The sequence below is a fragment of the Larus michahellis genome, chromosome 4 (assembly GCF_964199755.1).
Source record: "Larus michahellis chromosome 4, bLarMic1.1, whole genome shotgun sequence".
Lineage (NCBI taxonomy): Eukaryota > Metazoa > Chordata > Aves > Charadriiformes > Laridae > Larus > Larus michahellis.
Genome location: NC_133899.1, coordinates 85,100,041 through 85,120,237, shown reverse-complemented (window position 1 = coordinate 85,120,237; position 20,197 = coordinate 85,100,041). Strand labels below are relative to the sequence as shown.

The 20,197-nt window shown below is 42.7% G+C and overlaps 1 protein-coding gene across 3 annotated transcripts; it reads left to right on the top strand.

Moving 5' to 3' along the window:
- The first annotated feature begins 1,613 nt into the window (after window positions 1–1,613).
- TCP11L1 (t-complex 11 like 1) lies at window positions 1,614–20,197 on the top strand. 3 transcript variants are annotated; one of them, XM_074586191.1, is made up of 10 exons: window positions 1,614–1,784; window positions 5,437–5,602; window positions 8,384–8,516; window positions 11,543–11,663; window positions 12,228–12,448; window positions 13,529–13,665; window positions 14,117–14,313; window positions 14,676–14,857; window positions 15,541–15,713; window positions 15,927–20,197. In XM_074586191.1, the coding sequence occupies exons 2-10, from the start codon at window positions 5,449–5,451 to the stop codon at window positions 16,160–16,162; spliced, it is 1,554 nt and encodes a 517-aa protein (XP_074442292.1). In that variant the 5' UTR covers window positions 1,614–1,784; window positions 5,437–5,448; the 3' UTR covers window positions 16,163–20,197. The 3 variants fall into 3 exon arrangements, with proteins under 3 accessions (XP_074442292.1, XP_074442291.1, XP_074442293.1); XM_074586190.1 differs by lacking the exon at window positions 1,614–1,784 and adding an exon at window positions 2,167–2,220 and having other exon boundaries at window positions 15,927–17,226; XM_074586192.1 differs by lacking the exon at window positions 1,614–1,784 and adding an exon at window positions 2,533–2,548 and having other exon boundaries at window positions 15,927–17,226.

Here is a 20,197-nt window from a genome sequence, read left to right as displayed (position 1 = left end):
AGTCTGGCTTTGGCTGCCACAGAATGTACTGTTTATGGCTAGTTATCTTCATCCCTGCAGTGTTTTGCTCTGTCTGTAAGTCTTATTGATGTCACCAGCTGTAATTAGAAAAGAGCTAGAACAAATGAAAGGCCTTTGGGTCTTCTTATGGCTGTATATTTTATCTGTGTCTAGTCTACAGTGGAAATCCCAAGCTGTGCCAACACAGGCAATTGCAAGCAGGAAAATATATAACACAATCAGAGATCTAATTTTGACTTCTGTGGAGCTATCTTTGGGATGATGCCAGCAAAACTTCATTAGAGTTACTGTTGCAAGAACTCACAAATTTTGTTCCCATACCCAGTGTTGGTAGAGCTCTGTTCTTTCATTTGAGGGGGGAAAAGGATAGTTTAATTGGGATCAAAAGTAACTTAATCATGAAAGCAAAGTGGTAGTAACTGTTACAGAGAAAACCACAGTCCTATTTGAGACACTACCCTGTAAGGTATCGCTAAGTAACTCTTCAGTCATTAGTGGCATCTGTTGCCACTGGTTATTTCTTCTCCAGAGCACTTTCTCTGAAAGTGAGATGCAGACGTGGTGTGTAACAGGACAATGTGTTACTGTATTCTGAGGGGGGATGGAAGACAAACGTACAAGAGGCTTATTCTAGTCAGTTAGAAAGGACTTCTAAAAGATAATCAGTTCTTGAAAACTAATAGTAGGGGGGAAGCGTAACCCTTTTTAGCAGTTTTGGGGTTTTTTTTGTGGTTCTTAGTTTTAACTGAAAGCTTTTGATTATAAATGCACTTTCTCAGAAAAAGTGGCTTAATCCACGCTTTAAAATGTGAGGGTGGAAAGGCAGTTTCTTGTTCTTAGAATCTCTGATCGTATTTTTAAGTTACTTGTGCTGTTGCGTCAGCAGAATTATATTCCTTCTCTGCCTGCTGATTCTGTGTGCTGTCTGGGCTGACCTCACTGGGAAGAGGATGAGATTTCAATCTTGACAATGAGCTCCTGCCTATGGGCATTGCCAGCTGGAGAACGAGTTCTGAATTACAGACACCACTGTGTGGTGTGAGTCACCGCCTGGCTTCGGTGCCAACTTTGCTTTCAGGCTCCCCAAAAGCAGTCTGCAGAGAAGAACCGGGCAGGAGAGATGTTTGGGAGCCTTCGCTGATAGGTACGAGGCAGGGCCAGCATGGCCTTTCCTCTACTTGGGTGTGATACAGCTTGTCTGACAGTAGCTAAGATTTAAGTTTGGCTGAAGGGACTGATGGTCGCAGTGTCAGTGAGTGAACACATCCCAGGGGGACAGCAAGGAAAAGCCACAGCTGCTTTCCCTGGTTGCTGGGTGGATTTAGTCTAAATGAGCAGAGTGTGGTATGTGTTAAGAGTCCAGGTGGAGGCTGTTGTGGTGCAGCTCTCTTGAGTGCCCCTTGCCTACATGGTGGCAAAGCCCCCCCAAAAAAAAGCACCGGTGACCCATAATATTGAGGATTATACTCGCACCCTTGGAACGGAGGAGAGCGGTGCCCCATCGCCTCCCCTGTGGGCCCGCTTTCTGATGAAAAAAACCCCCAATAAATACTCGGAGAGGCGCGGGGCGGAGTTCCTCGCCCCGCCCCGGCGCGGGGAGGGGGCAGGGCCCGGTGCGGGGCGGGCCGCCGGCAGGCGCTGGGCCCGCCCTGCGCTCGGGCTGCGCCTCTGGCCCAGCCTCGCACCGCCGGCCGGCAGCAGCGGGGAGCCGGGGCAGGGAGCACCGTTAGAGCTGGTGGCCGCGGCTCCTTCTCCCAGCGGCGGTAAGGCGGCGGGGGCCTGAGGCGGAGGGACGGCGGCGGCGGGGTGCGGGGCTGGGAGGCCGCCGGGCCTCCGTGGGCCTGGGGCGGCGTGGAGGGCCCCGGGCCCGCCGGCGGGACTGGGCCCGGGCCCTGTTTGCTGGGGAAGGCGGCTGGGATTCGCTGCTGTGACATCCCCTTTTCTGTTCTCTCCCTGCCTCGCCCGTTTGGCGTCTGGAAACACGCACCACACACACACACCCCCACACACACCCGGCCGCGCCGCGCCGGGGCTCGTTTTCCGTGTGGCCCGTTTATGAGCCCCTGTGGCATCTGTGCCTGGAGCTGCTGCCACCAGCCCGGCTGGGCGACGCAGGGAGAGCGCCCCGAAACTTCCCGACCCGTGTGAAATGCGTATTGCAGGGAAATCAGCGCTCAGCGAGGGTCAGGGGGTGGAATGGTAAGATTACTGCTATGTGATACGGTGTTTCTGTTGTTATACCTTGTATTTTGGCAGACCCTGCTGATGGACCAGGACTTTCAGGGCCTTACACAGAACAGGTAGCAGGTAGAGAGAACAGTAGAAGTTCACAGGCATCCCTTTTAATTTGGAAGAGGGGACAGAGGACTGGCTGCAGCTGCACCACGCAGAGCTGAGGTGCTGCTTGCCTTCTAGTGGGTTACCAGGTTTTGGTGTGGCAGGCGAAGGGAGGGAAGAGGAGACAGTTCAGCGTTGGAACGGAGCTTGGAGAAAGGTGGCCTTCAGGGCCTGTGTGTTTGGCCTGCAGGTAAGGGGAATTGTCGAGTCTTATCTCACACAGACCAGTGGGGTCGCGTGTGAAGCGAGGAGGATCCGCTTCAGTCTTGTGCATGCTCCACAGAAGCGCAATGGAGCTTACTTAATGCTGGTGTGTGCATCAAATGATTTGAGGACCTTAGATGGAAACAACCCGTGGAAATCTTTTTGTTTTAATTTGTGGGGTTTTCTCTTGCACTTCGGTTTTTACTAAAAGTAAGTCGGAGGAAAGCGTGAAGAAACAGATTCTGTTCTATTAAGAGTCAGAATCGTTTCTGTGAAAAGAAAGATGATGATCACATTTCTGGAAGAGGTATTGTCAAGCTTACTTACCCAGTGGAAAGAGGATTTGTTCTAGATGTATTCTGGCAAATAATAGCAGTAATCCAGCAGAAAAGAGTAGACTATTGCAAACTAAACAACTAAACCAACAAGTGTGCCTGTTTACCTCATCTGCTGAACAGTCATTTGGTAGAATGGCCCAGGAGTTCTTGTTCCCACTTTATGCAGCTGAAATAGGAAATTTTTTTTTAACAAATGGTATTTAAATGAAATTGTTCATTTTGAGACTGTAGCTCTTGATCTGCCATTTTATGGAAGGCAATACTTTAGGATGTAGTCTGCATGGTAGGAATGATGGCCTGGTGGGCAAAGCTGGGGCTGGTAATCATGAGACTGATAATCACCTTGGCCCTGTCATTTATCTTCTGTGAGTCCTCAAGCAGTTTAACTGACACCTCAGTTTCCTTTCTGTAAGTAAGATATAGTATTTCTCTGCTTTTCTAAGGGTAGTGAGGATAAAGCACAGCGAGAGATTGCAAGGCATTATGAAGTGTCATGTGCATTAAAGACCTAAGTGAGTCTTAGTTGAGTCATCTTTATGCTTCAGATTTTCACTTTAGGAGGATGCTTTGTGGTAGAGAACAGATAGGAAGAACCACTGTCTAGTCTGGTTGGATGAATGTGGAAGCCTTTATGATCATGCTTTTATTCTAGCCAAATTCAACAACACATTTCCCTCCTGTCTTTAACCAGTCCTATCTTATAATTTCTACTGCAATTGTTGCTATGATCTTCTCTACTAACTGCTTCTTTATTAACAGAGCTACTCATCCTCTTACTGATAGACTGTTTGCAGTAACAGACCTTTTCTCTGCTAGACAGGAGATTCACTTCTCCTGGAGCACGTCACCGGTCTCCCGCTTGCATGCTGGTTTGGGTGCCTTGCGTTACACCTAGCTGGAGGCTATCTCTGCCTTAGTCAAATGGGTGGCAATATGACTCCAGCTTTGCACAGACTACCACTTTCTTGTCCCGGCTGGGACTGTCTGTGTGTGTGCAGTGGGAGACGATCAAGAATTTGGGGCAGGGACATGAGTGTCTCTCTTCCAGCTAGAGATGGGGGCTAATATAAGGGGTCTAACAACACCCGTGCTGATGTCTTAGTTTTCCTGTGTAGTTTATCCCATGCTTTGTTTTCTTTTCTAAAATAGAGATCACACAGTGCTGGGGACAAGTGTTGCGTGCTGTTGTGTATCTCATGCATCTAGCAACATGATGATCCTGAGTCATTGCTGTAGAACAAAACCATTTCTTACAGGCACTGAACTTTCCATCTGTCCTGGAGAATCACATTGGCGCAATCAATTTAAGCACTGATGGAGTAGGGTTAGTTATTACAGCTGTTCTATGAAAATAAAAAAAACAAACTCAGTGCTGTGTTTTATATTTCTACACTGTTGCTTGCTTATGCTGCATCCTCCTCGGTGTAGTCTTTGATGCTGCAAGTATTTTTTCCTAGGAGCTGTGAGGCGTCTCCGGAGGCTGTATCACTTGTTGGAGTGGGGATGGTGGGATACATGGTCCACTTTTATTCTTTTTTTGAAAGGCTTCCTGACTTCCCACTTCACAGAACATCCAGGTTATTTAATCAAGTAGAGACATCACATGCTCTCTAATAGATTTTTGTAAAATTGAAGTGTGAACAGTAGCCTTCTGTATGACAGAGAGTTTTCAGTGGTAAGACGTGCAAATTACGTTATTTGGAGGGAAATCTGTATGTGAAATAAGTGAAGATAATGAATGGTGAGACATGCTTTTCTAGCAGTCATTTTTTCAGTGTAATTTTGGGTACACTGCAGGTATCTGTGATGTAATATAAATATTATTTAATATCTACTGTTTAATAAACAAATATTTTAAATACTATAACTATGTTCTTTACTGTCTTAATGTTTTGGGGTTTTTTAAATAATCCTGACATTTTATGCAGAAATCATGACTCTTGCATGGAATGAAAATAAGGGAGTAGTATTTTATATTAATTTCTCTCTAGTCCTTTTCCTGCTTCTTAACGCATTTGGATGGCTCAGAGTGAAAACTTAAGTTCTGAGCAGTTGGGGAAGATCATAATTCAGGAGTGTGTTATGTTCAGAAAGCTTTATTGTTATGTAGTGGGGAAATGTCTTGTTTGGCACAATTTTTTTGTAAACCATGTTTGTAATACTATTCTGAAGGTGTTTTTCATAAGCAATGCTAAGAAAGAAAATAAAACATATTTTTCTTTCTCATCTGTATGCATTGCGGTGAGGGAACAGTTTCAGATTTTTGAGAATTTACTGGGAATGCAGATTAAGTAAACGGAAGCTGTGTTGAAAGCATCCTGTTCTGTGTAAGATGGGAAGTGAGTCATGGAGTCCAGGTCCCCTACCATTATGGGAATGACATCATATAATTCCTCATAAGATTCTTTTTATTCTTATTTTTTTCTTAATCAGGAGAGCTCCTGGTGATGTTTTCCCACTCAGCCCTGTCAGAAAATGCTTATTCATTCCCTTTTTCATCTTTTTTCTTTTTTTTTTTTTTTTTTTTTTTGAAAAGAACCAACTGAAAATGTCTCAGAATCCTGACAAGCCACATTCAAGTGAAGAACAGTTGAGTGGTTTGGAGGATGGTCAAGAGGAGAGCTTGGACAACCCAGATCCATCTATCAGAAAAAGAATACGACAGAGTGCTCCAGGGTCACACAGAGATGATACACCGAAGTGTAAGCAAAACTGCTTTATTAAAAAAAAAAAAAGTAAATTCTAGAATTTTGTTGGCGGAGACAATCATGGCATTTTATAGCATCTGTGCGAGTTTGACTGTTTTGCAAATAAATGTCGTATGACTCCTGATCATTTGCTTTGAAACTGTGTGTAACACCTTTCTCTCCATTTTGTTTTAGTACTTAATTGCTCACAATAACCATGTTGCTCTGAGCCAGATACCTTTGTGTGTCTGCACCCAGGGAGAGGACAGGCACTACTCCAGTATATTCTAGCTAAATTCTAGCTGTTGCTGCTCTTTGCATTATCAGCTGAACCTTCTGGATTGTTGCAGCTCCTGCTTCTACCTGCAGGGCAAGGGAGGCTGTTATCAACAAAGTAATGTCCTGTCACACCACACACACCCCCCAATACAGATGGAAAGCTGTATATTTAATCTTAATAGTACTTCTAGTGTCAAGCAGGACTGCATATTTTACGTTTCTTCCTAGGGCGTATTTTTCTTTGTCATTCTGCTTTTAAAATGAGAAGCTGGGTGCAATATGGCTGCCAATTATTTCTGGCAAATCTAAAGATAAAACCAGGGGGAAGTTGTCTGGTCACAGGGGTTCAATTCAAAGAGGCAGAATTGCTCAGATAACTAGTTCCAAATTTCTGTAGAGAGTGTCTCAGCGTGCAACATTCTCAGCATGTTGCATTCTTTTTATTTTTTAATAGTGTTCATGATTACTTGAAATTTAATGTTGGTTTTAGTGTCACGTTACACAAAGGAGACGTTCTGAGGGAGTTTATGTTGTTTTGTCTTGCTGGTTGCCTGATAGGAAAAGCGGTGTATGTATGGAGAGAGGCTACAAACATGTGAAAGTAAAATGCATACCACAGTCTTGCGCTGCATTGTACCACAAAGAAGTCGTTGATCTCAAACCCTCTCCTCTTGTAAGGGAGCAGATATAATATGAGGATGAAGTAACATGATTTAAGAGCATTCTTTGGTAAATGAAAGAGTCTTAGCTTTTAGTGCATCCACTGCTGGAGTGAAGTCATTTGGCAGTCGGACAAGAGCACTCTCATTCAGCTGTGAACTTTGTTGTCCTGCTAGTTCTTCTCAGAATATCAATCCTTGCTGTGTTCCTGGAGCCACGGTGCAAGATTAAACTCCAAGCAGAAGGAAGTAGGGTTTAAGAGCGCTGCACGAAAAGAGCAAGATATTAATGAAACATTAGCACATTGGAACCATACTGTGTGCACTTGGAACAGCTTTGAATGGCAGACAAGTGACGGACAGTTACTTTTGAAGGACCTTTTCTATGTTACTAGTTTAAGTCCAGTCAAACTGGATTATCAAATGAGGCAGACGTGACGGTTTGCCTAAAACATATCTCAGTGAACCCAGCCTATGAAGGTCCCTGGTTGGTTGCTTTCATTTTGAGAATTAGTATGTCTTTTCTATGCCCAGACTGTAGTTGAAGTGAACGAACTACAGAGAGGAATCAATCCGTTAGGGCAATTCTGTTGCGGCTCTTTTCCCCCTGTTGTGCTCCGCTAGATGTTTTCTGGAGGAGCCAAGATGAACCTTGCCATTCCTGTCTGCCTCACCTGAGGACACTAATTGACCTAGCCTTCTCCTTTTAACTCAAATACCCGGACCAGAGAAGAGCTGTGGTGCTTCTAGCTTTTGTCAAGGCATTTCAGGGCACCCACACGCACTGCTTGCACTGATGCTGGCACAGCTAGGAGGAATCTTCACCACAAAGAATCCGTGGCAACAGATTGCAGTTGACTTCGGTGGGGATGGGATTACTCCCCTCACCAGCATGGTCTACACCCATGGTGCCTTCTCTGTCTTTATGTTGCCTTGTTTTTAGGGCTGTGATGCTTCCTGCACTGCAGCAATGCCAGTAGAATCCCAGGAGTATGTTATGTAGTCCAGAACAATAAGGAGCTGTAATTCCCACTTCATCCAGGAAGCTGAGATTGTCCCTGTCCCTCTTCTACCTTCTAGATTTCTACAGTCATTCACTACCTTTGTCTCCTGCCTAATGAAAACTGGCCTGTTTTTTCAGGTTTGGTGCTTCCTCTTACTCGCTTGTGTGCCCCAGGGCCCAATTTGAAGCTGCTTATTCATCCTTGTCAGTCCCAAATGCCTTCCAGAGGAAGAAGTCTTAGGCATTGGTGCTGGAACTAGGTCTTGACGTCCTTTGTCACTTGGACGATGGCCTCTGGGGAAAAAGTTTGGAGAGGTGCCAGTTGCACTGGAAGTATTGAGAATAATTAGCTACTAGTACGTTATTGCTTAATGTTAATGGTGGTTTATTTGCTGACTGCTTTAGAGATGAAGTCACTTCCTTGAAAAATATAAAATTGAAATGGCAACATCTGCACAACAATTGGAGAAATTAGTGCAGTGAAAATACTAGTATTTTTAATGATTTCTTCCTACTGTATGGAGAAAGATGACATTAAGCAACCCTTAAGAAGTGGGGGTTTGTGTATGAGGTTTATTTTTGCTTTTTAAAAGAGCTTGATGGAACTTGGAAGCAATTGGCATACTGAGCCCAGAATATCCACTTGGGTTCACTCCTTTGTTTCCTGTAAAACTCCAAACCTGCATCATCTGCCAGCTGGGAAGAGGCAGAGAAGGAAAAGAGGAGAATCTTCAGATTATACTGTCTTTTGGCCCTTTGTACTGTCGAGAAGGTGGAAAGGGTCCAAAAGTATTAGGACACTCTTTTCCACAGAATTTTATATATAGCTGTCTGACAGTTTAATTTATGTTGCAGCTAGCCCTCCTCGGCCTGTGTCAATAGAAGAGCTCATGGAAACAGCTAAGGGAGTAACCAACATGGCATTAGCACACGAAATTGTTGTTAATGGAGACTTCCAGATAAAACCAGCTGAATTGCCAGAGCACAGGTAAGATTGTTATCAAACAAGTACATAAATTAAACGTGCATTTGCAGAAGTGCATAACAGCTCTAGTGGATCAGGCGAAGGCTCTGCCTAGTATCTTGTCTGGCAGTGCCTGACAAGAGATAGGAAAGAGCATAAGCAGAAGAACGTAAGCATGCAGTTCTGCTTCTTCAGAAATGTGTGTGTGTGAAAGTTGAACCTCTTGGAGTAATTGTTTGTGTACGTGTGGTGTGGTTTTTGTCAGTGTCCCCTTGTCTGCAGTCTTCTGAACAGCCAAGTGTAGCTGCAGATGCAGGTACTGCTCTTAGCATCTTTTAAGATTTCACTGCCCGCGGGAGTAAGATGAAACTGATCATTTTAGCTTTTTCTGAGACTAATGTCTGTTTCGGCAGGGATCTTTTTGGGAAGAGACTCACATATTTTATTAAGTTAGTCCTCCTTTTAACTTTTGAAGTCTTTCCTTCTCTTTCTGACCTACAGTAGTTCTTTCCCCTGCTGAGAGGGGAGAGGGAGAACAGAAGAGACCTTGATGTCTGGTCGCATATTGGCCTGCATAGCTGCCCCAGTCCTGTCGACAGATGCTTCATCTGCTGTTGCTTTTTCTTTCAGACACAGACATGTGGCTGACAGTGTGTTTCTTGGGTTAATTTGTGAAAGTTGTGTGCATATTTCATAGAAGAAACTTGGTCCACATTGGACCCAGTGTTGTCTGAAGGTGTCAACATTTGAGAGAGAGACCCCAGAGCACATTACCTTCACGGGTGCTGCAGGAGAATATGCTTTGGGTGGCTCTTAGAAGACTGGCATTGGTTGTCCTCTATAGAAAGTGGTCATACTGAGACAAAAGGTCTGGTGCCAATCTCCACCAAATCAAGGTGGTGGTGGTTCCGGTTAGTAATGAGAGGATGTTGCTTGGAATTAGAATTGTCCCTGAGTGAAAAGGCAGTAATGGGAAGTCTCATCTTGCCTTCACACCTGGACTATTACTGTCTTTCCAGCTCTGACACCAGCATATTATACCAGTGGTGTTTCATTAATGGCCGTGGACTGAAAATATGCTCGTGCTATTAAATGCACTGAACCTCATGGTCTCAGCAGGAATTGCCTTTGAGTAGGGGTTGAATGGAGCAGATGAGGGTCTTTGCTATACTTTGTTCACCTGTCTCAGCCTCTGAGGTAGGAAACAGAATTGTGGCCCCCTTAAATGCTGAGGACAAACAACATTTAACTGAGCTAGCACATGACAATAAATTTCTCTGTTGTCCAGCAAGACTCATGTACTCTAGGGCTCAAGCAATGATTTGATCTGTCTTCTCAGCACCTTCTTCCAGTGTCTGCCTTGTCTGTTAGATGGACCTGGGCAGGGTGGTCCAGTCCTACTTTGTTGCCTTACGTGCAGGTTGTGTGCAATTCATGTGTGGTCCCATGAGCTGGAACCTGTCTCTAGCCTGCACAAATGCTGCCTCTAGAAGCAAGCATTTGGGAAGTACGTCTGAGACATGCAAAGCTCGTTCTCCTCATTCAACGTTATCTTCTCTGTCCCAGCATCTTTTGGGGGAACTTCCATGAGGTATTTTCTGCTCGGCAGTTGATGGCTGAGAATAAATACTTCATCTAAAGTCCCACAGTTAAGAGAGTGCTGTTCTGTTCAGTGTCTGCATGTTCCTTCACATGGACTTCTCAAGTGAAAACGTGCTGTGATAATGGATGAGTTTTCTGGTATGCCTCAGTGCCATAAAATTGATCTCAGCATTTTTCAGGGAAGAAGAATTTTAGCATATTTTCTTTTTTCCATCCCCTTTTAAAAAAAAAAAAAAAAAAGAAAAAGGAGGAAAAGAGCTGGAGACCTACACTGTACTTTGGAAAGTTGGATGCTTTTGCTCACTGATGCGGAGCAGTGGCTGTAGATGTTCACCAGAGCAGGTGATTTGCATCTCTTCACTTGATCACAGAAACAAATGTACTGCAGAGGTCACCTTGCTCAGGAGGTTTTGTGATGGGCTGGGCCTGCCTTAGTACGAGATCCCTGTATTTGGCTTTGGTGAGGATTTTGTGTACAGCACTTTACCACCTAGAAAAGAAAGAGCAGTCCTTCAGATTTTGCTTGAAGAGACACTCTGGAATCTTCCTTGGATTAAATGTTTTGTGTGAGTATAGAGTCCCCTGCAGCTTTAGCGTATGTGTAGACAAGTGGTTGGAGGAGGAAGCAGTTGTGGCTGTATTTGCAGTTGTAGGCACTGTCAGTAGAGCATGTATTGGCCCCTCTTAGAGGGCCACAGGGCATAAGGGCCTCTGGGCGCTGCCTGAACCTCAGCTGCACATGGAGTCAGAGCTTTGGGAATCTGGTGTTTGTTGTGGGCATTCTTTGTGTGCGTGCCTGTACGTGTGAGCATTTTACTTTGGTGTTGAAGTTAAACCTGGTGTGAACAGGAGCCTGCCTGCTGAAGAGGAGTAAATTCCAGTATTTTGAATTAGGAATTTGTATTGAAGCACTGGAATTCGTTTATTTTCTTACACAAACTGAAATTGGCCTTTATCTCAGAGTTGTTGCAATATTTATGCATTGAAATGCAGAAGTTTGTGTGTCAGGGAAGTTACTTCATGTCTGTTAGGTTTACTTAATGAATATTACTTAGTAGAATTGCATTTCCTTAGTAAGGCTTTTGAAAAGAATATGAATACTTGTCTTTTGAAGACAAGCTATAATTTTTGTGATTTCCTTTTTTTTTTTTCTTCCAGTTGTTTTCTCTAGAGGTAGCATATAATAGATACTTTCAAGGATTGTAATTTGTAGCTGCCTTTGCTTGTGTGTAACCCTTTATTAGGATATAAGCCATTCCAAATCCCATGTCCAGTTTTTCTTGCTTTTCTGAGAAACTTAAAATGACAGATCTCTGTTAATCGTCATATATTCATTACTACGTTATGTTCATATTATTACATGCTGTTCTTCAGGAGCTGCAGGTTATCTATGTAAGGTGGTGCAGAGACAAGTATCGTTCTTTTTAACTGGTCATATTTACCCACAGCTTAGAAAAAAAAGTAAGAGATATTGTTCATAAAGCTTTCTGGGATTGTCTGGAAGCTCAGCTAAAGGAAGATCCACCAACGTATGACCATGCAATTAAACTATTGGGAGAAATTAAAGAGGTAAGATGATGTGATATCAAGGTAACTTAGTGAATTTGTGTAGCTGCATTGATATGAATGGGCAAAAGTGGTTGAAGTTGGGCTTTTCATAAAGGACTCTCTTGATCTTTTTCATTACTATAACATTAGCTGTGAACATATATAATTTGCATAACCCCAGAGGAGAAATTTGAATGTAAAAACAAATGCAAAACCATGTAAGATGAATAAAAGGTAAGCCATACTAGTTTTATAATTCCAAGCTTCCTTCATGTTACGATAGTGGTATTAATTACGGAATCAATGAGATGCGCCAATGCTGGGCTGACAAAACCAAGTACAGTAGTCTTAAGTGCGACCTGTACTACAGAATATTCACCGCTTAGTCATTTCACTGTCTTTCAGAATGAGGTGAAACACTTGGAGTTGGTGAACAATTGGTTAAAAAAAAAAAAAAAGAAAAAAAAAAGAGGTTCCACTTGTAAAGGGCAATTAGTTTAAATAAAAAGTGGTTCAGTAACTGTTTTGATCCTTGTAGTCTTTGATATGTAGAACTAATGGACTGTTAAAAACTTTCCATTTCAGAATCTCCTGTCTTTCTTGTTGCCTGGTCATACTAGACTGAGGAGCCAGATTACAGAAGTTCTTGATCTGGATTTGATAAAACAGGAGGCAGAGAATGGGGCCCTTGACATTTCTAAGTTGGTCGAATTTGTTATTGGCATGATGGGAACTCTCTGTGCTCCAGCTCGAGATGAAGAAATTAAGAAACTGAAAGATATTAATGAAATAGTTCCTCTGTTCAGGTACTGAAATGGTATTTATTAGTCATGTTGAGAATCTGTTAAATACTTTTAGATGTGGGGAGGGGGTTCCAGCAGGGCAACCTGCAAATCTTCGTAGAAAAAAAGAGTGATAGGGAAAGGGATGTAGTTGTGAAGGGGAGAGATGTTCCAGAAGCCTTTAACAAGGACCCTCTTTGTTCTGGTGAATTGGAGTGTTTGTCTGGCTCCTGCATGTCACTGAAGGACATTTTCTTAAATACCAAATGCATGTAAGGCTTAAGATAGCAGGTGAACAGTCAGTTTGTATCAGAATTTAATATCGACAGCAGAATGGGAAAAAAAGCAAGCAGGAGCATAGGAAAAAGTTATTATTGTTTTTCCTTTCCCCCCCAGTTTGAGCGCTCTCTACCCTCTACCTCACTCCCTGTATAATACCCTTTCAGCTCTAAAGGGAGTGTAGATACCACATCTGGGAGCTCAGAGGCTTCTGCTTTGTCACTGATTGAACAGCTCAAGGTCTCAACAGTTAGAAGAAATTTCATTAACTTTGTTGTTTTCTAATTTGATAAGCTTCTAGGAGTTCAGGATTGACTTGGCAGAAATATTGCCAGCAGGAATTAGGTTACTTTGAAATTAAGGTGGTTTTCTTTGTTTGGGTTTTTTTTTTTTCCTTTTTTTTCCGCTTGGGTCTGATTATTCACTTCCCACTGAGGTTGGCTTTATAGACATATACAATATATAAAAAATATATGGCCAAGAGAGATAGTACGCAAGCTTGGAAATCCAGATGTCTTCTTATGTATTCAGCATACAATATTGCACATCCTGGGATATATAATCTGTGGAGCTAGTAAAGTTAATTCCATGGAGGCTTTTTTACAGGAGAGCAGGTTTTATTTCCTAGTTGGAAGAGGCACATGCATGTGTGTACGTGCTTGCTCAAGCTTTCTCTCTGTCTCGTGCTCTTAAGGTGTTAAGCCCCCTGTTAATGTTTCCCATGCATGTTTTTGCTCTTTCCTTAGACAATCTGTAATAAATCTTGTATATAGTACCTCTGAAACATCTGCAGCCTTGAATAACTGTTTCTGTTTGTTTGTTTAGAGCAATTTTCTCTGTATTAGACCTAATGAAAATGGATATGGCAAACTTCGCTGTCAGTAGTATTAGGCCAAAATTAATGCAGCAGTCTGCTGAATATGAAAGAAAGAAGTTTCAGGAGTTTCTTGAGAAACAGCCAAGTATGACTTTGTTCCTTTCTTTCTTCCCCTCTGGTCTCCCAGTAAACTGCGTGTCTTTGCTTGTATATCATGAAAAGAAATTAGATTTTCTTGTAAGTTCTAGAATTCATCTGGTAAATGACAGCTTGTGCCCCAAAACTGTGGTTTGAAAAAAGTCTGCCAGAACAATAGTTCTGCGCTTAGTACACTGGAGTTTACTTTCATTTCAATACAGTGTAGGGCGTAATTAGCTGGCATCAGCTCACCTCCAATTTCCTGTAGCTGTATGGTTTTAATTTTGTTTTAGATGTTCTGCTTAATGCAATAAATGAAATGCATGTCAAAAACTAATATAATGGGTATTAGTAATAGTAACTAATGGGATTATTTGGAAACGATTGGTGGAAAAACCTAACTTTGAAAAGGAATTTTCCTAACAAGATTTTCTTTTTTTCCCCTGCTCTTCTTCCAGATTCTTTAGACCTTGTCACAAGGTGGTTGCAAGAAGCAGCAGATGATCTTGCAAAGCTGAGGTGTAAAATGTTGCCTCCCCACTGTAGTAGTGATGGTGCCACTGGTGGAGCTTCCGCCCTGTGCTCCACTGCTGTACAAAACCAGGCCTACCTGAAGCTCCTAAAGTGGGATCATGTAAACAGGCCTTTTCCGGAAGTAGGTATTTAACAGAAAAATGGATTTCTGTGCTTGTTCTACTTTTCTATTTCTGGGATGTAACAGAAGCTGTTTCGATTTGTAGCCTTGCAACAAGTACAATACTGAAACATTTATCTCTTGATTGAGAGCTCTTGTACCTCTTCTATGAGGTACTTCTTGTTCAGTATGGAAACCTACTTAAGCTGGAAAAGAGGAGTTAATTCTTTCATTTTGTTTCTGTTACTCTCCTGCTGACCGTGTGTTGCTTTTTTCCGTGTCTTTGTCTTACCCTCACTGCTGTGAACAGGTAGGCACCGCCGTGTCACTTCACAGCCCAGAATTCTGACTTTATTCTGTGCTGGCTTCCTCGTTCTTTGCAGACAGTGCTGATGGACCAGACCCGCTTTCAGGAAATACAGCTGGAGCTGGAGCAGCTCCTCTTGGTTGGGACAGTCCTCCTGGTCACGTTCAGTGCAGCAGGCTCGGCGCTCGTCGATATGCCTGGATTTGCTGAGAAAATCAAAACCATTGTGAAGGTGCTGCTGACGGGAATGCATCTTCCGTGAGTGTTGAATAACCCTTGTCACGCAGAGGCAGGTGTAGGTCCATTTTCACCCTAGTAAATAATCAGTTTAAGCCTCTCTCTGGAGGAGTATGTAGAGGACCCAGAGTATGTAGAGGAAGTGACGAAGACTTTTGATGAGCCCAGGCTGACAATTTTCACCCAGCTTACTTGGACAGAACAGTCTTTTCTTGCTCTGTTCTTTTCTGTTATGTACATGCGCTTTTTTTCAGCCTGTGTTTTTCAGGATGCCTGGTTGGCACAGGAGAGTGCGAGCAGCCAACCACGCTCACGGTTTGGGCCAGGCTCTCTCGAGGATTTGAGTGTGGTACAGCAAGCTGCTTGCGGGTTTAGAATGACGGCTGTACACGGTCTGGGGTGATAACTGGTTTTTGCATTAGGCAGAGCTGTCTGTGTAGTAGGAAAGTCAGCTCTTACTTGCATGGGTTGTTCAGGATGGAAAACTTGAATGCTATCCCACCTCCTTGTTTTATATCCCAACTTTATTTTTCATATATAAAAAATGTGTTATTCTTTATAGTTCTGGCCTTTATGTGGATTACACTTCTTCCGTTACATTTGATAAATCAGGCAACTGTAATTGGATAGTTTCTTTTTAAAAAGTGGGGAAAAAAAGTGAATAACTGAAATAGCTGAGTAATGTTCCACTCCGCATTCTCTAGCTCCTTTAACCTGAAGGAATCTTTGGCTACCATCGGTGAAAAGGTGTGTGCGGAAGTTAACAGCTGCCTGTCCCAGCATGGCTTTACACCGTTCTCAGCCGAGAGAGAGACTGTACTTAAAGGACAAATCCAAGCAGTGGCCAACCCAGATAACACCATATGCAAGCTAATAGGTATGCTGTGGCACAACCGCTCTCGTCTCAAGTGACCGCTCGTCTGTCTTTGTAAAACTGTTGGTGGCATTTCGTGCATGGTTTCTTATTTAATCTGTTTCAAATACTTGTTTACTATGTTCGGGCTTTCTGTATTTTACATGAGATTACACTATTTCTAATTGACTGTCTTTTTTTGAAAACAAACCAAAACCCTTGGTCCAATTTTTCCAGATTCTCGAATTCAAAAGTTTCTGGAGAATCATCTTGCATCTAGTCAGCAGAAATCATCACCTGCCGTTCCTGGAGGATTAGGCCCTATTCAAAGAGAGCTGGAAGAAATTGCTGTGAAGTACGTTCGTCTCGTCAACTACAACAAAATGGTCTTCAGCCCTTACTATGATGCAGTCCTTGGCAAAATACTGACTCAGGAGGAATCCCGACTTGTAGGGAAGCCAGAAGAATCATAAAACCAGTTTGTATGCTGCCAATACGGTATTAACTTTGTCGGCTATTTTAAAAAATTGCACCAATATTTGTCTAGGAAAACAGCTTTCCGTGTAAATATCGGTTCCTTTTAATTCACTAGTGGTGTTTGATGAGGAAAATCCATGAGATGGAAAAGGGGTTTGCAAGTAAATGGTGAGAGAGAGATGCATTTTTAATGTAAGTATGCAACCTGGGGGGGTGTCTTGGTAGTTTTCTGGCTGCGATTTTTAGATTTTTGAGCTGATGCCAGGTAGGACAAGATTAAGAACCAAACTTTGTATTTAAGTAAGTGGCTCATTTTAGGGCGTTTTACTCTAATTTACTGTGAGTTTAGTTTAATTAATCCAGAGCAGATTAGCAATGGTTCTTCCCAGAAGGGGTGATTTGGCTTTAAAGAAATCTTACTTTAAAGACTTCAGAAGTAAGCTAAAATTCTAGATAAGAGAAACTTTAACAGGCAAAATACAAAGTCAAACAGCACTTTATTGTAACATTATGGTTAGTATGGTAGTCTACTAGTTTTTTCTGCATTTTACTGCATTTTTAATAGCATTTTTTTGCTGTTTACCTGCAGATGTTACAAAACACATAATATATTTTTGTAGCAAATTTTCTGGTTATTGGGTAACTGTCCTCTGCTATGTACAGTACTTACAAAGGTGGCAATCTTATAGATTGCAGCTGTATTTATCTCTTGTAAAGACTTCAGAAGGGCAGAGCTAAAATGTTTTGATAAAGTGGCATTTCTTACCTTTTTTTGCTAGTCGTTTTCTCCTTTTTATGTGAAATACTAATTTTAAAGTAAATCTTTGTCATTTTCAGAAGGTGGATTTAAAGTGTGTGAAACATTAGGCTGAAAATTTTACTTGTTTTTTAAAACTACACCTAGAGATGGTTGCATATTCAATCATGTCTTCAAAAATATCCAGGAAGTGCAGAGCACTATTGAAAGTGTAAGTGATTTTAATGTCCTGTGAGAAGTGAACGGTTTAATGTTCGTTTGAACACACAGGGAATATTTTCAATAGATTTCTTTCTGCTTTGTAGAAATGTTCTTGAAACTTAAAATATTTATAGGTCTTGAATTTAATTAGCTACATGTTGTATAGATGACCGTTCACAGAAGAGTTCAATGATCAACCACATCCTGGGCTGCATCACAAGAAGCATGGCCAGCAGGTCGAGAGAGGTGGTTCTGCCCCTCTACTCCACTCTGGTGAGACCCCACCTGGAGTGCTGCATCCAGCTCTGGAGTCCTCAGCACAGGAAGGATGTGGACCTGTTGGAGAAGGTCCAGAGGAGGTCCACAGAGATGATCAGAGCTGGAGCACCTCTCCTATGAGGACAGGCTGAGAGAATCGGGGTTGTTGAGCCTGGAGAAGAGAAAGCTTCGGGTAGAACTTATAGCCCCTTCCAGTACCTAAAGGGGGCCTACAGGAAAGCTGGGGAGGGACTCTTTATCAGGGAGTGGCGTGATAGGACGAGGGGTACCAGTTTTATACTGAATAGAGGGTAGGTTTAGATTACGTATTAGTAAGGAATTCTTTCCTGTGAGGGTGGTGAGGCACTGGCACAGGTTGCCCAGAGAAGCTGTGGAAGCCCCATCCCTGGAGGGGTCCAAAGCCAGGCTGGACGGGGCTTTGAGCAGCCTGGTCTGGTGGGAGGTGGAGGTGTCCCTGCCCAGGGCAGCAGGGTGGAACTAGATGATCTTTAAGGTCCCTTCCGACCCAAAGTGGTTTATGATTTGATGATCTTACAGCCTTATTGCAATTTCAGGCCCAGCTAGGAGGTAAGTACATTTGAAATTTTCCTCTAGTTGAGCACGATGCTGTATTACAGTAATCAAAATTTGATGATTTTATGAAAGCAAAGTTCATAGTTATAAACAGTTAAGTGTCCCAAGTACTAGACTATCCAAAATAGAACGTTGTCTTCTTTTACATAATTTTTAATTTAAAAAAAAGTAAAATAAATAAAAGGCCCCTTTTATTGCTAACATCCAGGTTCATTTTATTCATCAACCAGCCAACTGAAACAATAGAACTTCCAGAAGGAAGCACGTGATTATGAATCAGTGTCGATGCTTCCCTTCCCAGTTTTCCTTTAAATGTCAGCATGTATATAGCTACACAAACGATGAGTTTGGAGGAAAGTGGGGTAAGTAAGACCTTTTATTCCATATTAGCCTGTCCAACTATAAAACAAATCTTCTCTCATTCATTACAAACCCCCTTCCCCAAGGAAAAAAACTACCCAAACCCCATAAGAGATCACCAGCTCAGACAAGTGATTTTTCTCTTGGCTAAATGTACTCGGATAGTAAAATGGCCGTTTGTCTTTGAATCTTTCTTTGGTAACTCAAAAATGAGTAGGTTGGTTAGCCAGAAAAACAGAGTTCTGAGTAGGTTTTTGGGGTGGCCTATTTCACGGTTGGAATCAGCAAAGGATACTACAGAGGTCTTCAAGACTGCTGCATCTGCCTGCTCTGCTTTGCTCTTAGTGCAGGATCCACCTCAGAACACAGCCTATAGCGCTGCCGCGCCAAAAAATTCATTCAGTAGTCCGCATAACAAAATTGCTACCAGAAACATTATTGCTAGAGATATAAAAAAAATAAACAATCAGGACAAAGCTATTTTTCATTTTTGTTAAATGACGGTGGCAGAAGTTATAAACCGCCAGTGTTATTTTATACTTCAGTATTGCCTAGAAAGCTGCCTTTAAAGGCCCCTGTGAATTATGCGTGCTGCAAAATTGTAGATGCTGCAGGGGGTGAGCTCAAGGGTGTGGGGAGGAACAACATCGTGCTGAAACAACGTACATAGAAAAGGCTTTGAAAAGTGTGTGACTGATGCCCAAATGAATGGCACTCCGGCAGCAAGAGATGAAATTGTACGTGCTTAATCTCGGCGATGGCTGCTCCCAGTCCTGGAACTCAGGGTCCAGATGTCCACGACGACCGATTCCTGCTTACGCTGACATCGAAGCATGGATTGTGCTGCCACTTGTGCGTGTGTATTGCTCGCAGGGTCAGTACAGTAAGTCCCATCTCTCCTCGCCGAAGGGGTTCGATCCTAAGGCTTCGAGCCCAAGGCTTAGAAAAAGACGTAGAAAAAAAAGAGCACCCCCCCACATCTGGCTCCAGTCTGACCTTTGGGGGTGCACGCAGTGGGAACGCGTGCCTCCGTGGGGAGGTGCCGGAGGCCTTTCAACGGTAAAGATGTGAAGAGACTGTCATAAACATCCATGAGCGCAAATCACATTTGTGACTTTTTCCCAGGTTGTTTTCTTTTTTAACGGTAGTGGTTGACAAATACTTTCTCTACATTCTCTTTAAAAGAAAGGGGGAGATACGACTCAGTGGCAAAGCAAACCAGAAATTCTAGGGTTGATAAGGCCAGACCCTCCTCCCTGTGAACATTTATATGGTTATCCGTACGCTCTTTCACCTTTTAGGTAGACAGGAGCGCTGACCTGCAGTCACCTACACTGCCGGGGGCAGGAATGTCTTGCAACTTGTCCGAGTATCTGACCTTCCTGTAGTCCCCAGGGGTTCTTGGGGTCTCACCAGAGTGCAATTCTGAGGAGTCAATTACAAGTTACAATCTCCAGTATGCATAGAAACCGCTTTGAAAGTAAGTTCATATAGTGTTTTTGTTAGCTTGTTTGAAAATAACAGGTGAAACTACGTAGCTAATCTATAGCATTTAGCTTTGTATAGTAAGCGGAAGACCAATGCAGTTATCCAGGACCAGACTGCGTTAGCGCATCCTCCCAGACAATCCCCATTAGAAATATGTACCGAGTTTGTCTTACGATGCTGTTTTCTTTAAACAGTCATGGAATTCAAAGCAAAAGTATACTGTATCCTCTAGAAAAATGGGGAAAAAGCTAATTCTAATATGTATGCTCTGATCAATTTCCTGTGATGGTCTTATTAACATCGCTTTTGAAGTGGCTGAGTAATATTTAAGAAGTAACTTGTTGTGTTTGAATAAAACCGGAATGAGGCATGA